Below are 18,209 nucleotides of genomic sequence, written 5' to 3' on the forward strand. Positions count from 1 at the left end.
ATAGCATGTGAACTCTTCTTGAACCGAGATTTAAGTCATATGGTCATAAATCACTGGGACATAAACTCCGCCATTCACGAGTGATAGCCTATTTGTGTCCAGCTTACCTTAGACTCTGACGATAGACGCAGACCACGGCACAATATTTTCAGATTCACCGGGGAAATCGATAAGCAGGAGTTTCAAAACTTCCAAATTAAGTGGAATGAAGGCAACCAGTTAATCTTATGCGCTGAAATTCACTCGTTGGCGACAACAGCAAATGGGGAAGGGAAAATGGTAGAGCTGCAAAGAACTGGAGAGAAGGCTCTAGCTTTTGGATGGACAGCCCTGTGATTATGGTAGCGCGCCCTGGTCAGCAAGATAAGACTGCTATCAGCTTTCCTGGCTGCTCTTATCTAATACCAAAGAAATGGGGTATGTTTCTTATGAATATTGAACGCTTAAAGCGCGGATTTTAAGATTGCTGCCTAGGAGTACTGAACAGACAGGCTGGGTAAACTCCCCCGAAACATAGCGTCACAAGTGAAAAATTATGCAAATTAACCAACGCGGAGGACACAAGAGCCTGGGTTTGGCAATCATTGAATCTCTGCAATCATAACTTGAATCGAACTCGCCCCATTTCAATCAACTCACGTTTCAATAATTATTATATTCAGATAAAAATAATAAAGGTATACATTCTTTAAATATGATTTTAATCTTCCGCGTTAAAAGTGCTACCTTAACTTTTATTAACTCTTTGTTGAAAAGAAAGGCCTTTGTTTGAAGTACAGCACGGGAATAGTTAGGAGGAAATGTGTCACAAGGGTGAAAATGCAGCCGGTTTCAAACAGGTTCAATTGGTTCTAAAGCATAGCCAATTTCTTAGCATTCAGAGAACTAAAGGTGTTAAAAATGCTGAAGTAAATGTGTTTCAGGCACAGGAGTGAAAAGTTACACTTCGGAACAAAAACCGAGGCGGAGAAGGCGAGGAGTGAAAGAGTATATGAGCTATAGTTACCCCTTATGCATACCAATGCTTCTGTCGTTTATGGCTACGTAAGATTTATGACTTCATGCACTAAGGCTGTAAACAGAGCACTAAAGAGAAAACACTTGCTCCTATCGCTTATTGCGATGCAACTACATGAAAGGGGAAGCCAAGCAGCGTAGGAGGAAAGATAGGGGCAAAAATTCACTCGTTTGCAACTTTTCAAGTAAGCCGCTCAATGTTCTGTCTGTAGTGAAGTACTTTATTGTCAATGATCAGCCCTTCTAGTTTTCTTGAAGTGCTGACTCCAACTTTTTTCTCTCTTGAGATCGTAAGACGATGGCAAAAAAAAAGTAACGCCAACGGGTGCTGGATTTTTATAAAACTTTCTTTAATTTAGTTTGGCTCAGTCAGTTTCAGTTAAGAAGCGGCTGGATAGAAATTGAAAGCGCCCGATTTATGTCAGCGTGCCTTCTATAAATCATCGTGAGGTCGTTGGGTGCAGCGAAGTAAAATACTGGATAAGAAATGTTTTACGCCTTTCGTGTTTGACGACTCTCCCTGCAGCCAGTTGTTAAGTTTTACAAAGAGAAAGTAAACGGAGAGAGAGGACGTTTGATTTGATCTAAGCGATAGATGACAACTCTTTTTACAAGGTGTTAATATCATTGTATTGCAGCAGTCATAACTTCCATTTCAAAGATATCTTGCTCGAAATTGGAAGACCATAACCAAAAGTTTACATTTCCGCCAGCCATCTTTAATACTTGAATGATGCTGTTTGCTATGAATTAGCGTCCATTTTACGATCTATAATGTATGCTGTATGTAACTTCCTCTGTAGTTAATATATTTTTGTTTATTTATCCGACTGTTCTAAAACCCACTTGTGATTTAAATTGTAATAGCCTATTGTGTGTGTGTGTGTGTGTGTTTTATTAGATGCTCAGCATCACCCGCCGCCTGCACTGGGGCTAATAAATGTGACACCTTGCAATGATTGCATTTCTGGCTTTTAACGACCCAAATATGTTTTTTAAAATCATAATAATTCAGAAAACTCACCGAAAGTTTGTTCAGTCTCACTGAAAAGCCCCTGGTTGCAGAATTGTTATTTAGGATAAAGTCTGGAACGGAAACGAGAAACTATTAATTTCCACGGAGTAAAAGGAAAGGCGCCGGAGAACTGAAAATCCTTGTTTTAAGTACATCGACTAATTCTACATGGATTATGAACGGACAGAAACCAACCTAACATCTTGAATCAATTATACACATATTATAACATTCCAATCCAATAAATGAGAAAATAATCTCTGGACTATGTTAGGATTTTTGTTGACTATTAAACGAAATCTTCCAAGCCGAGGATTTATCATATAAAATCTTGTAGATTTTCTGTGCACCATCGTTAATAAGGTACTTTTAGTATGTATGTTTTTTTTAAAATACATCTGTACAAATCCAACTCTCACTTGCTCTCAAACTCTGTAAAACAATTGTTGTTTGTGTTTTAGCCTTGTAAAATTTGCACCAAGACTGGATTTTAAAAAAACGGAAGAAGCAGTGACGTGCAATCGAACTGAAATTAAATGTTTTAATGTATTTACCAAAAGTCTTTGGCCAGTGTTTGCATTTAGCGTGTGTGTGTGTGTGGGGGGGGGGGGGGGGGGGGGGTGAGGGTGGCAGGAAAAACTGCAGATATAATACAAGAATTAAATAGAGAAAGTGAATCGAGCCTTCAAAGTCTAACGAGGACAAAAAAGATCAACTACAAGAATGTTTATAGTACGGACATGGTACATTTTGGACATAATAGTTTGTAAAGTAGTAATAGTCTCCAATAAATGCATTTTATTCATGTTCATGTAGCGTAGGGCTGAATATATCGCAGAAATTAACTGCTCATTTACAGTGTTTTCCCCCCTATTTTTGACTTTATTTTACGCGATTGGTAGAATTACGGTAGGGTACTGATCTGGCTATCAATAATTGCCAATGTGATTTGTCATATATAAAAAGAAGTAAAGCATTCGTTAAAGCAGATTGCATTGGCACGGCTGTCCCAGCACACCGAAAACATAAATCAAATCGCAACACCCTGACCTTTCCTGAGCAGGACTCACTGGTGGATGCTATTTTATATAACATTTGCACCCCCAGCAAAACATAACGAGTCTTTTCCTGTCTTTTATACATCGCGCATGTTTTCTTTTTTAAAAAATGGCAGTATTGGTTTAGGTTGTATCGCCGTTTAATTTATTTCGTTAAATTCTCCAGACAATCAATATTCCAACGCAATGATGGCCTGCTAGTAAATAATCCCCCGATTCAACCTGCTTTATGCCTTACATTAATCAAATTCTACGACAGTGAAGATGAACAAATATGAGCAATTTTTAGACAACAATGATTTTAAAAAATCAACCATTGAAAAGCTGTCTTAATTTTTTTTCATAAAATCACTTTACATCATATACAAACAGAAAATTTAATGCCCATCCATTAAGCGATGTGATTCATTGAGATTTCAGCATCACACACATAGTAACGAACAACCTAATAACCTAATTCCAGAGACATTACAATTCACAAACTAGCTGACTGGATTTCTAAAATGGACGAAGAGCCTTTTATTGAAGCACACTACATAATGAATAAAATGTCAGAATAAGTAAATGTACAGTTATGCCCATGTGCTATAATGATCATTTTTTATTAACGGCTATTACAGCCAGATATATTGGCGTCGAGTTTTATGTGATAAACATACGATGTTTTGTTTGTACGTATTCGGTCAGAGAGCGGCCATTGACAGGATTTCAATATTCGATTGTTCGTGTTTTAAGGGACAACACATGCATGTGATCCGCACAGTATTCTACAAAATAACTTCTTTTGTGTTTACCATATGGAGAGAAAATATTATTGGAAATGGATTATGTGCCGAAGCAAGCAGAAAAGAGGAAACTAAGCGTGTTCTGGCACAATCTGACACCCGTAAGCCTTTCCACTGACCTTTGCCTTGAACAGCAATAACTCACCATATTAATGAACAATCAACGGAAGCATTTGAAATACCTCAAAATAAAATCCATTCCGCTAAATGCAGCATCTTTCCTTGCTCGCATATATTCCTTCATGTGAAATCCAACGCCCAGAGTGCAATCTCTTTAGAAGAAAATAGCTGGCTCTTAACAGAAAGTGGAAAAGCGTAATCACAGCCGAAGCCAGCATAGGTCTCCGATCCAAATGCCACAATAATGCGCTGTATTATGTGCTCACGTGGTCATACGTCAACTTAAATCCTTTTATTTGAATTTGGGAGATAATTAAAGGAGCACTTTTTTCTGGCAAAACCTAACTTTTTACCCAACAAAACCTAAGAAGTTTCTTAAGCACAGTTTTGTTGGTGTTGCAGAAGGTTGCTCCGCGATAATTCTTTGCAGGAAATCCACGATAAGGTAAGTTGTGTCGTCTGTATCTCATCGTGTGAAAGACTTCTATCCGGAGCCTGCAGACTGAACTACTTGGAACAGATGAATAGCTGTTCGTAACGCATTAAAACCAGGAACTGGAGTTTAAATCGACCTATGAAGGAGGAAGCACTTCACATTTTCGACCAAAACAGCCAGACAAGCAGGGAAGCCCCACAATGGTTAAGCTTCCACGCGAATCTCTCTTTTCAGAGCGTGCTTTTTAGAGTGCTATTGTACTGGGCTTGCTTAACACCCACACGTTACACCATGATAGTTATGGGAACTAGAAATGGTTTATAATTACCTGACAAAGGCAAAGCAGTGTCACATAAAGCTTAGCTGATTTTAGTCAGTGTAGCACAGGGTGAGGAGTGGACTTGACAGCGATGTGATGATTCTGATTTTTTTTCAGTGGAATCGTAAATCGTGTCTGTAGGGACCCTCATGCAAAATGTGTGCTTACGCGTTTTCTGCCAATTGTGCGATGCACTGAATTTCTTGTGGAAGAAAATGCAAAATAGGTTCAAAGTAATACATGTTAATAGTGATGCGGAACTATTAATGAGAAAGTGGTCAGTGTGTATTAATGGAATAGAAATGAAATCTCTGGGTCACAGGGGTTGTTTCTCTACGGGATGCACGTTACTTTAATGCAACACGTATTGAAAGTTTGGGGGGAAAGAGAAAGTATGTAAGAGAAAATATAAATACACCTACAATTTCCATATGACTGAAGTTGTTAAAAAAATTAATGTAAGAGATTCGTAATTAATATGGCCCTATTCTAAGCACGTAAGTTCTTTGATTTAAATTTATTTATAAAACGCCCCTTCCTCTTATAAATTCTGTCTTGAGCAGGATCCCTTCATTCTGTTGCTTTTACTTTATTTCGCCCCTTCCACTTCCACCCTCGCTTCCTTCTACTTATTGTCATTTTAATTTCTTGTACATCTCTAAGTGTCGTTATATAAATATTCACTGAAATCTGTTTTACACACTATCGACAGGTTTTCTTAAAACACTATTATGTCATGTAAGCATTATTTTGTACCACAAATGATCGAAAGATGCTTTAAATATCCCATTCTACAGCTTTAAGAAAGCTCGCATACACCAAAAGTTTTCAGCTGGACAGTTAAGTATAGCCAGTATTGAATTGAGTTAAATTATAATCATTGCAGTAACTTCAAATGTCAGGATACAAATGTAAGGTGAGTTTATCAGTCTCTCAATGTCAGCAAACTTTAGAAAGATATTACGCACTCCATACTCTTCACTGAACAAAATCGGTGCAATCGTCTTACAAAGGCCGTAGTTAAACTTTCAACATACAGAAGTAAAACATTAATGAATAATTGATGAACGCCGCGAAGAAGTGAAGTTCGACATTTTGGCGCTGAAACTATTTAATGCACACACGTACATAAATATATGTACATATATATATAAGTACACACATATCTAAGCATATATATTGAGATCGATCGATAGATAGGTGGATAGATAGATAGATAGAGAGATAGATAGGTAGATAGATAGATAGATAGATATACCGAAACTCACGCCAGGTTTCTTTCAAATGTACAAGAAACCTTCTGAAATTGGGACATAGACGAGATCGACTATTCGGCGACTAAAGTTAAAAGATGTCTTTAGGACTTACTGTTGTTGGGCAAGTGGAGCCCATCAAGTCAATAAATCACTCTCATAGCACACAGATAGATAGTAAGGCTAAAATTTCCAATGTTAAATTGTCTTTCTGTTCTAGCAACGAATAGCCATTTTTGCTTTAGGTTTTTTTTTTGCAATATCAGCACAAACTTTAAAACAAATACAAAATTCAACCTTAAAAGATTCGAGGACATAACTACAATCCGACCTGTGCATTATAAAGATAGGAGAATCCGAAAAAGGGGCCATCGGGCTTGGAGATAAGCAATGACTTCCCTTTCTTTAGGTCAAGTTTTGTGCCATTAATTACGAGCTGGGCTGGAATTTATCCTGTGTGCAAATAGACAGAACTACAAAGAAGACTTATAGCTTACCTGAGAATTCAGCCAAATCCAAACCAGCCTCAAAGGACAGATAAAGGCTGCTGTGTAATGTGCTTTACAGGGGGGAAAGTTTCAACGCACACTGAAGAATCTACATTTTCCAGAATATCCGGCTGTTTTAAATATATTGCTCTGTGCTTACTCCAGGCGGCTTTCCTATGCAGTCCTGCAAAGCCTTTTCAAATCAGAAAGGCCGGAGAATATAGTTTCGATCCTTAATAGTGATTCGGCGCCCTGCAAATACTGAACTGTTTGCCTTATAGGTTTCTGCAGACGTCTGGGGTACTGGTTTTCTGTGAGATCTATGTATTGAAGAGAGAGAGAAAAAAAAACAGCCAGGCAAACAAGCAGGGCCAAGTCGAGGGGGGAAAAAAACCTTATGGAATCCGTTCACGTGACTTAAAAATAATTGTTAGCAGAATCTGGATCAAATCTAGTTATTAGCCACATACAATAAAGTTTCTGTGGTTCATTGTTAGGATAGTATGCTTGCAAACTGGCATTGCATTTATGCGGTGCTGATTTAGGAAACAGCTGCACCAGACTTGAGGAGAGCTAAGTCCCAATGTATTGCGAAGGTAAGGGTGAAGCCGTGCAGCATGGCAGAGCAAATGGGGTTTGCACTTTAAGCACTAGCCATTGCTACACGTTTCATTTTACTCTTCATTGATTTTTTAAACATCCATTTAGATATTAGCATGTAACAAATGTAAAACTACGAATAAGGAAACTATTCTCTTGGAATCAAATGTTAAGCTTTTTTTGGTGTTCCACCACGGTTAAACACAATTTCGTTCACTTTGCTCCCTAGAACAAATAAACCCTTTAGATGAAAATATTAGACTTTGAAACCGGTAAATAAACCTGAGAAACTGGATTTGGTGCAATATTTAGGCTGACGCTGATCTGAATAAAATTAGGGTGGTAGCTTGGAGCATTAGAAACCGTTCTAATAACCGAATGACCGCAATAAAACAATAGTTTTCGTTTAAATCTAAATGATATAAACCTTAAACCCAAACCATCTGAAAAGTAAAGCAACCAAGTATCAGCAAAATTCTATTTGTTTTCATTTTAAGAGTGGCCCTGTAAGAAACTCATTTCTGCATGCGGGTGCAATTGACAAACCCATCACAACAAAGCATTAAGGCCGAGTAATTTATTGCACTCCTCATTCCACGCCATAAAACTACTCCAGTTATCAAACGGCGCTTTAAATTAACCAGAAGATTTGAGCTTTCTTACCACTCCGGAACTTCAAAAAGCCTAGCAACACTACTCGCATTCACTGCGGGCAAAATATTACCTTTAACCAACACATTGTTCAATACAGTGTTTATGGAGTGGTGGGTTGATTAAAAGTGTCTTCGTCGTTTTTTCCTACATTCCTTTCTTTAGTCGATTCATACTTGTTCTTTATTAACAGATCAGTTTTAGAATATTTAGATGTGAATTTCCATTTCACGTGCAACAAAATATATCACACCCAGAACTTCCAATGTCCAGGATTTCCAATGTCGTAACTCGAGAAGGTTGAAAATAATTATTTATTTTTAAACTTTGCCTTTTGCCTGTGATAAAATTGCAAATTAAATTGGAATGTCTGTGCATTTAGATATTTACACTAAGTAGAAAGATGGGGGAAACGGAAATAGGCGGGTGGTTCTTCGATTTTCGTTATCAGTCTCGTAATAATAAAACAAAGGAACCTGATAGATTTTACGTTTACTTCCAGCCAGGGTTTCAGACCCCTTCAGTGTATTTTGTTGATTACAGCTGTAGAATCGCGTGTTAGCTTCAATATATAAACATAAATGGAATCAAAATTGCATGCTAACGTTATAAATACAGACATTGAGGAAGATCACATTGAGGTGACATTTGGTACCTATAACAAATAAATAGGTGGCTGTACAAAACATGCCAGCCTTCAAATGTGGTTACTAGTACATTTATTTTGGCGATCTGTATGACAACAAATTAACATGCAAAAGAACTTGGCTGCCCTACACGATTTTGTTTTTTAAATTCATACTGATTTGAAAGTGAAAAATATATTTGATAGTATCACAGACAAAGATGTCTTTCCTTTAAAAAAAAGATAATTATTGTATTCTATTTTAAATAAATCAAGCTGTATGTTTGTAGCTCCAGTGAATTCTTTGAGGTTGCTGTGAACTCCAAACAAAGGAAGTACCCTAGGCTTTTGTTCCCTTAAATAACCACCGAATTGACACTCTCAAATGGTTCCATGACTACCTTTTGCAGCTGGGTAATACATTTCAACGTGGAAGGAATCAGCTCTGCGGAGTGCACGCAACCTCTCATCTTATAACAGAGTTGGAAAAATAAATTACATTTTCATTTAGTGTTCACTGATTCCGATGAACTGCAGCACCAAACCACCTGTTACACTAAAATAAAACGAGTCCACCTGAAACAAGACATCGAATTTCAGCAATGCAACTAAATAAAAATGTTTTACCTCTTAAATTCGGACTTTAGCCCATCTCAATGCCCAATTAGACTATCCTGGAACAAGTCTTGTTTCTGGATAGAGACAGTCTAGACCTAAAAGGAGCACATTTATTGTCGTTAAAATAAAGCATCGTGAATCGGTTGCCAAATAATAACTTATAATGTGTTTGCGTTGTTCTTATTTTAGGAGGTGGATCCAATTACAGAAGTGTTTCTTTGGAACGCCAGCCCGGAAGCTGAAGACATTGTACCAGTCCTTACATTATTGCAATTATCTTGTTTTGATTGATCATAGCCAATAGTAAGAATAATAAAATGTACTTGACTGGAACGATGAGACACTTAATTAAGTGCTATGTACTTTTACTAATGATCTTTTATTGTAAATATTGGGAGCGGTACTTAATTATGAGTGCAAACAATATATGGTTTCTGGATGTACTTTCATCAGGTAGCAACATCAAATGAATCTATTAAATAAGACTAAGATCATTGCAAAGAACAAATGTATTCTTTCACGGGGACAAACTGCCACCAAATGAGTTCAGAGTTTATATCAGCAACGCAATGGAAATACATGAATAAAATATTTTGACAATAAGCAGGGCCAGAAATTTGTCCTAAAACACAACAATAAAGACAGGTGTTTCTGTACAACTCTTTGGTCTTGTGTGTATTGTCCAGCTCATTGTTGTACATTATTTCCATGCACAAGATAAGCAGCATATAGCCAGAATAAGTGCTGCACTTTTCTTAGAATTACATATGTTAGTGCATTTACTGGAGCACCATAACTCTGCCACTTATTGTAAATCGCTCAAATTAATGAATCATAGAGGAATTTAGCTTATGCCTCTTCATTTCCAAACGCTGCTGCCTACAATTGCCTCTCAGCCCTGCGCATGTAAGAGATGGTGATTTATTAACGACAGGAAAATTGAACAAAGCAGCACAGCTACACCGTGGTATCCAGGCATACATACTGTGAACTAGAACATCATCATATGTGTTTGTATTTGTTGCAATTAATCATGAAAAAAATCTAAAATATTACTGACACGCGAGAGACTGACTAAACACCATCACAGACATGCCGTGATTTAAATCTGAATACTAAAGGGCGCTATTCATCACGTTTATGACAGTCTTAAGAAATAAAAAATTGTAAAAACATAAACAGAATAAAGCACGGATCATAAAGACACTACTCACCACAATTCTTGCCTGATTTGTGCCTCTCCCCTTCCTGAGACAGGTCTTCCAATTATAGACTTATTTTTTAAGGAAAGTTCATTTTCACATCAGACTGAAACAGATCTAGTGCGAATACTGACGACTACATATCTATTCCGGACCGGCTGCATTAATTATTTAATGAGTCACGTGACTAGGGAGATTAAAATTTCAATACATACACAGAGGAGACGCGTGACCCTTTATCTTGGAGTGTGGAGTTTTTTTTCTCTTTGCGCCCCTTCTTGCTTGAATCTTTATTGTTCTGGCTTTCTTTTAGTCTTTGGATGCTTGCTGGTAAGTGATAATACAAAAATGACTGGCCTGTGCTGATCCCAGATTTGACAGGTCTGCCATTTATGTCACCTATAGTTCGAACTGCCTCAGTCCAATATTCTTGGCCATTTCTTCAAGCTGTCTTTATTGCCCGCCTGACAGTTTGATATTGAAGCTCAGTGTTACAGTACCCCGCATATATAAGAGTCACATGTAAGGCTAACTCTTTCATATATGACTTTACATCCCCGCAAGGCTGCTAAAATTGACACCGAATCGACCCTCACTAGCCACAGTCGATATTTTATTATACCACCCAAATGCATATTAGTTTTTGTATTGTGTCTGGTGGTCGTTGGGAGTCCACGATTACCATAGTGCATAGACTAATTATTTTAAGGGTGACAAGGAATATGGTGTTGTACAAACAGTCGATTAAAAATACTCCCAGTGAATTTAATGGTTGGTGGCAATTTTGCTTACTGTTTTAGTTGTGCTTTAAACTCAAACCGTAGTGTTTTGAATTTGGTCAAATCATATATTTGCACATGCTTTTACACGTTTTTAATGAACAAAAGAAATGTTGCATCATTTTTAAAAAATCAACTACCAATAAATTTCCAAAATGCTAGCTTCAAAGAGCTACGGGCGCAGATATAGTTTCAAGAAAGCAAGCATGTGTTTGATAGAAAAAAATACCAGTTACTCCTCTATTCAATAATCAGAACAATAGAGGCCCCCTAATAGGTGAATTATCTCACAGTAACAAGTGAAGGATTGGACCCATTCTTTTAAATCATGACGACCATTAGCTACAAAAATGATAATAAACTAAACCATTTAAAGTAAGCATTATTCTTACCAGGTAAAAGATTGTATTTAAACAGACTTTTCGAGCTTGCGTATAAATCATCGCCGGGTATTCTTTACGCATACACACCACACAGTAAAATGCACCTTGTCTATAAAAAAAATCTTTCTCTTGAGATCATCGTATACTTAAACATGAGTTTTTAAAGTATATTATTTGGATTTTTTTAGACTTTTTTGATAACGAAGTTTTTAGCTTCTATCTGCAGGCGTAGGAAATGGTGGAAAGAACACTTTTTAAAGGTCAAGGGTTTGAGGGGTCAGTCTGCACCGCTAAAAACGGCTAATCGGTCAGAAAATTTGTCCTCTTGGTGAACTCACTCTGCTTGCCCAGCCGTTGACAAACAATGCAACTTTTTATTACAAAAGACCGTTCGATTTACAATAAACTAAAAACATCAAAGAGAAAAAAATAAAGATGCGAACTAATTTTCATTTGCTAAAGGCGTCTAAAGTTTGATCATATAAAAGATAGGCTTTAATAAACTTGCACTTTCCCAAACTGGCTTCAAATACTGTAAATTACCTTTTGCCTTTGAAAATATACGTTTTACAATTTTCTGTGGTAATAAACATTGTCCAGCAAGAAACTCCAGAACTGTTCCAAGAGGAAAAAAAACATGGTGTGCGTCGAGATAGCCACATTTTATTCAGGAGAATCCAGTGTGTCCGCACACACTTTTCCAAAAGAAGGCCCTTCAGACTTGCTGTTGAAGTATACAAAGAAGTATTTATTGAATGAGGTGATTAATGATTCTGGGTAAAATCTGGTATTTTCAATCTGTTTAAAATTCCTTTTACAGATAAGCAAGCACGACTGCCGAATGGGGCTGAATTTTCTCATCGTACTATTCTTTGTCTTTCGATATACTTTTGCAGTCGTCTTAAAGCAATTATACAAAACATACTTAAGAAAGTCTATGCTTGATAATGTTAGCAGTTGTTTGGCATTTGTAAAAAAAAACAAAATATTTGTATAGTTCGCAGCAAAATATATTTTTCTCTCTAAAGAAGCTGAAATGTGGAAATTGAATCTATTTTCGTGTAATTCCCACCTAAAGTTCTGACTAATTGATAGTAAGAAATTTTACATAACTATAGAGTATTCCAATTTTTAGACAAAGTAGTTTTAGGAGGAAATACACCCAATAGGTTTAATAGCAGAAGTGTATTTTCCCCACCGCTAACATGGTGCATTCTGTGTATTGAAATCTGTTAATTTTGATTATCCATACTATTTGAAGAGGAAAAGAAAAGCTATGAACGAATTTTTCTGTTGTGAGTTTTAAATAGTTGCTAGAATATATAGATGTATCAAAATCGATAACATGGTTTTGAAGAAGTGCATTGTTTGTTGTACAAAAAAATCTCCGATATACACTATTTTTTCAGGAACCCTGATACTTGTACTGTCTTCAAACAATCAATAACAATGACCACTTTAAAATTATCATAGTCTATAATGCCAGAAGTCACATGTTACAATTTTATGTTTAGTGAAGAAATTCTTGCTTAATTGTTTAGTGCTCCTTTCCCCAAGATTAGCAACATGAAGTCACAGTATATATTCGAATATTTACTCCTGCAGTTTATTTTTTATTGGCCATACATTACAAGTAATCAAATAAGCATTGAATGTATTTTTTATATTTAAAATGTCATTACCACGTTAAATTCTGTAATGTATGAGAAAGCACAACAGGGTGCAAAGTCAAACTAAAAATAATCTAACATGATTATACTGTACTCCAGGATCAGAAGTATAACATTTAGGGCTATAAAAGGCCGTGTTCGCCACCTTATAGATGACTTATTATTTGATCGCCTCACATTTTACTGCATTATTTACGACTTGGTGACGTAGATATTGATGTGGAAAGGCTGCAGAAAGATGAATTGTAGATCCAGGCAGTAATTTATCCTCTTTCACCGGGTTATTCTTTAGAACCACACGAGATATTTTGCAGTGTTTTTTTTAAACTGGTTTTATTTTGAAAATAAGACTGTGAACAAAAATATAGTCAAAACACTTAAATGCATAGTCACGTTTTGGGGTCGAAAAATCTTATTCTCTGTATGTTTGCTAAATCCTGACTGGAAGTAAATTGTACACATAAAAACTGAGATGATCCACGAATTAACATTTTATTTAAAGCCCGGGGCTTTATTTTTACACTGTAATTGATGTCGTTCGTTTTAGCAACATTTGGCACTGCACATAGCACACTGAAATATCCACAGAAAAATACACAAATCTTACCAATGATTTGTACGGTTTCGTCACAGTTTGGACTGTACCAAAATTGTTAAATATACAACGACTCGTCTGAAATCTCTGGATAAGATGCTTGCACATTCGTTATACTGATATCAGTACCACAACTATATAGAGGATACATGTTTAAAATAAAAAAAACCTTAAATAACGTTGGCGACATAATTTATTTCCTATATATGTAGCATCTGGACAGTTTATGCGCTCTAAAACCATTTTCCACATCCACACATATTGCTGCCTTTCTCGTTTTCTAAAACAGATTAATTCTTAAATTCTCACAAATATTCCAACAGACTACACTAGTTGAAATGGTGACGCTTACAGATCCTCACAATATCTATTATTCAATGCCTTTTGCTCTTTTTGCTTTGAATATCATGGAAGAAGCCACTTTGACAGAACCTAGCATCGGTTCATGTGGAGGTAATGGAGGATACAGAATGTATCCAATCAAACAGAAAACACTTTGAAAGTCTGCGGAGAATGGGTTAACACAATAGAAATGCTTGTCCCTTTTGGGGTTAACAGCATCTACCCTGGAAGAAAATTCTCACTGCAAGAAATCCCTCCACATTCAAGTCAGTTATGTGGCAAACACATTTTGGTCCAAACTATGTTGTGGGAGAGGGGTTGGAGTCTAGAAGCAGCTATAGGCTTGATGAATTTGTTGCTGAACCATCTGGCTGAGGGCCCTGGGAGGATACTTGTGTTTGCTGGCTTGTAGAAGATGATGAGCTAGCAGAACGCATCTTAGTGTTAGGCAGTTTGTGATCTTTCTTCCATTTCATCCTTCTGTTCTGAAACCAGATCTTCACCTGGCGTTCAGACAGGCAAAGAGTGTGTGCAATCTCAATGCGTCGACGCCTGGTTAGGTAACGGTTAAAATGGAACTCCTTCTCCAGCTCTAAGACTTGTTGTCTCGTGTAAGCAGTTCGAGACCGTTTGGGCTCTCCTCCAGTGTAATTTGGGTTCACTGAACAAAACAAAAAAAGTAACCAAACATAAATACAGATACAGGCAGGAATCTGACAATGGGATTAGATGCACGTGAATGAAGGTTATAAAAGACAAGACTTTTTTTTAAAGTCTTCTGACAACGGAGAACAATCTACTGCAATAAAATGGCTCTGGATATTTAGGTTAGAAAAGCATCAAAGACACATGGCCAGGAGCAAGATCCAGGGCAATCAAATTTATGGGCGCTGTAATTACCGACCTAACAGTTAGGTGATCGTAAATCTCATGAAAGGGCTAGTTACAGAAAGGGTTCCGCACATCCGATTTCAAGTGAATTTTAATTGTTTCAGTCAGCTTTAGTTACTTACCGGTAGTAACGTGAATTTTCTTCATCCACGGGTAAACTATGGGCTCTTTGCTGAGAGTACCTTTCTGGGTTGTGGGATTTTTCGCAATCTGGCTACACAAAGCTGGTGTGGCTACTGGGACCACTTCACAAAGCTGATTCTGTCTCGGTATGTGATTTTGGAGGCTAGCCTGCGACTGCACATGACCCCTTTGCGACATGTCTTGGTTGCCAGTGCCTTGGACATTGTTGAAGCTGTAGGTCGGCTCTAGGTAGTTTGATTGTGGGTATAGTGCCTCATGATGGAATCCAGGGTCCCGCGGCCGCTCGTAGTATTCAGGAGATTGGCTTGGTATGTAGTTATTTTGAGAATATTCCTCACAAGGTGGAAATTTTGGCTCAACGTAGTTGGAGTTTATCAAAAACGAACTCATGGTCATTAATTTCTGAAGTGCAAAATACTAATTTTTCTCGCGTTGTCGTTTTTCTGTTCCATAAAACCCTCCTACTTGCTGTCAAGTGTATAAAGTTAGCTGTTCATGTGATGTAAGCAGCCAATGGGATGAGTGGCTGTGGGCCCCGGATAAGGAAATACTCCAATGATGAATGCATGGAGTCCAGTCAAAAATTCCATATTATCATTCAAAATCTCGTTTCCCCTGAAATTATGTTGTCGCATAGAAAGAATCAGGAAAATGCTAATTTTATAATCATCTAAAATGGGTAATGATGTTATGATGTTTTATCGAATGCAAATATTTGCAAATGTATGTTGACGGAAAAAAAATCACAAGATAGTATCAAATAGAGATTTGCTACTGTCTGAAATAGTTTACTCTTTTCTGAGAATGCTTCTCTACAAAAAAACATGTTTCAGTGCTTTCTGGGGCGAAGTGGGAGGTGGGGGTGGAATTAAGACTGTTGAGAACATAATTACGATAATTCAACACACTCGCTTGTCCTTTCTGGTGTAAGAGGTGCTGTCAAAGGCAATCTAAGATTCAGCCCTTACAAGAAGAATTTCCATAAAATTGCGAAAATACTTGGTCTACTTTAATAAAACACGAGTATTTTCAAGTCTTAGAGAATATCGAATATCTCATTGCAGACTTAATGTAAGGTCAAGGTTTATGCCGAAGTGTTAAATAACTAAGACAACGGTAGAGTATTTTGTCCATTTACTGCATATATATATTATATACACGTTATGTAATCAATTGAGATTCTTACATAGGATAATAAAATATGGTTAAAATATACTATCGTTTAATTGTTCGATTGTAATGCGGTTAATCGAATAAAATACAGTCCTGCGAGATTAATTTTTAGACCTGCTTTAATTGATCTGCATAATATAAAATTGTAGAAACGAACATTCTATTAGTCGAGATACCCAGTAAAAGTAAATATTGATCGCATTATTTTTTTAAATGCACAAAAACACAACTATTTAGTAAAACGATTAATTTGACCAGAGCTTTATTCTAAGGCATTTACACACACATTTTGTATTGTACATTTGAATTTTGGAACAAAACTACTAATTTCAAACTCCCTGTATAAACAAATGCGGAATACATCAATTATATTTCAGGTGATGCCACCATATTCACGCGATTAAGTCTGCATGTAGTATTACATGTTACTTCAATAAATGTAACCCGTTTCAGAAACATATAAAATACCAGCAGTAATTGGTAACGCCTTATAATGTTTACTTCTTTTTTTCAGAAGCTAAAATAACCTGCCGTAAAAATTTGCAAACTAATTAGCTTGTCATATTAGTTAACGTGATTAAAATTACACAACGTTTTGTTTGAATTAATATCGACCCCAAATGGCACGCAATATGAAATTGACTAAATAGAAAACTGCACGTTATTTTTTCAAAGTAGTCATATGCAATATGCTTTCTTCCTTGAAATATAATCGATTCACAACATGAGTTCTTGTCAATCAAGGACGCATTATGAAACAATGTTTTAATGTTTGGACGATATATTGTATCCGGATATACAAGCTAACATTTCATTAGAATGAACCCTCTTCAAACATTACAACATATAGTTTGTAGGGTACATTTACCAACCCACCCTGTTTCGCTGCGCAGTGTAATCGTCCATTAGAACGTTTTCAACTCAATATCGAACAGCGAAATCAATTGACTTTCGGTGTAATTAACACATGTTTCTTTTCCACTAGTCACTATACAATGGGACTGTGTAGGGAAGATCTGCATGGAAGCAGCCTTAATATTTTGCACGGTTTTATTTTATTCCCCAAGAACATTTTGTGTAAATGTTTATGTTTAGGTCATTCAAAATATATACATTAAAAGGTTACGAAACAGTCTTATAATGTAAACGGGTCCAATGATGTTACCAAAGACTCTCTTTCCTCAAAAAAATCTCCCATAAAATTCAACTTTCAAAAAAAATATTTTCCCTTTGACAGACGTGATGTGCATCGTTTTGCTCTGACCACGTAACTTGCCTTTAAATAACGCAGTCGAGTAATTAGCTGAGGCAATGTGTGTTTTGTAGCGCTTTGTAGAAAAATGGGAAATAAAGGTTCTTATCGCATAAACACAAGACATTACTGAGAACGAGCAAATGCAGGTCAGTCGCCTCTGCAGTTTTTTTTCATAATAAACAGAGATGGAGCCAGGACCCCCAAGTGTTACCTCGCCTGCGTGCACATTTGACATTTTTACTGCAAGGGTAGATTTACAGCCATTTTAAAGCGAAAAGCAAAGTTAACGCTTTTTACGACATTTCCAAAACGTGTGTGTTTTAAGAGCTTATATCAAATTTACACTTTAGAAAGTGTCGAGATTATGAAACCTGTTTTACATAAAATATCACCCAAGTTCTGAAGCACTGAAGGGAAGATTTGTTTCGCGGTTTGATAAATCAGAAATTAGACTTTACCAGTTTAAATTCTCCTTCGAACAGCAAATCAGTAGTTTAGATGATAAAGAGTGTCATAATTTCTTCATTTACCGTCTGAATCCGTCAGCACTGCCCTGAGTTTATCAGATAGATTGTACCATGGTGGAAATGTGATTGTTTTCCAATTCTATCTGGGACATGTGGTTAAAACAGCCCGTGTCCGACTCACAAACAAAATAAAACAAATAAAATAGTACATTTCGAAGATACATCTTCGAGCTGCCTTGCATCACATCCCACAGAGCGGCACAACAGTGAGTTTATTGGACTTCAACACGGGAAAGAAAACAAAAGATCTTATTCAATGAAAT

General features: G+C 36.7%; 2 protein-coding genes and 1 long non-coding RNA gene across 4 annotated transcripts in view; 1 reads left to right on the forward strand and 2 right to left on the reverse strand.

The window, feature by feature from the left end:
• LOC137340027 (homeobox protein Hox-A3-like) overlaps positions 1 to 18,209 on the reverse strand; it is a 34,020-nt gene that overhangs the window by 8,577 nt on the left and 7,234 nt on the right. Inside the window, 2 exon segments of the mRNA XM_068002229.1 lie at positions 2,042 to 2,103; positions 8,995 to 9,080. The gene's annotated coding sequence lies outside the window, so the exon portion shown is untranslated.
• On the forward strand, positions 67 to 9,318 carry LOC137340072 (uncharacterized). Of its 2 annotated transcripts, none has more exons than XR_010966694.1 (2): positions 67 to 1,202; positions 9,175 to 9,318. It is a non-coding gene; the product is annotated as an uncharacterized lncRNA (long non-coding RNA). The 2 variants fall into 2 exon arrangements; XR_010966693.1 differs by having other exon boundaries at positions 67 to 417.
• On the reverse strand, positions 13,504 to 15,488 carry LOC137340052 (homeobox protein Hox-A4). The gene is made up of 2 exons (XM_068002291.1): positions 14,970 to 15,488; positions 13,504 to 14,617 (listed from the first exon to the last, which is right to left on the reverse strand). The coding sequence occupies exons 1-2, from the start codon at positions 15,385 to 15,387 to the stop codon at positions 14,292 to 14,294; spliced, it is 744 nt and encodes a 247-aa protein (XP_067858392.1). The 5' UTR covers positions 15,388 to 15,488; the 3' UTR covers positions 13,504 to 14,291.

This window comes from Heptranchias perlo, chromosome 2 (assembly GCF_035084215.1).
Source record: "Heptranchias perlo isolate sHepPer1 chromosome 2, sHepPer1.hap1, whole genome shotgun sequence".
Classification (NCBI taxonomy): domain Eukaryota; kingdom Metazoa; phylum Chordata; class Chondrichthyes; order Hexanchiformes; family Hexanchidae; genus Heptranchias; species Heptranchias perlo.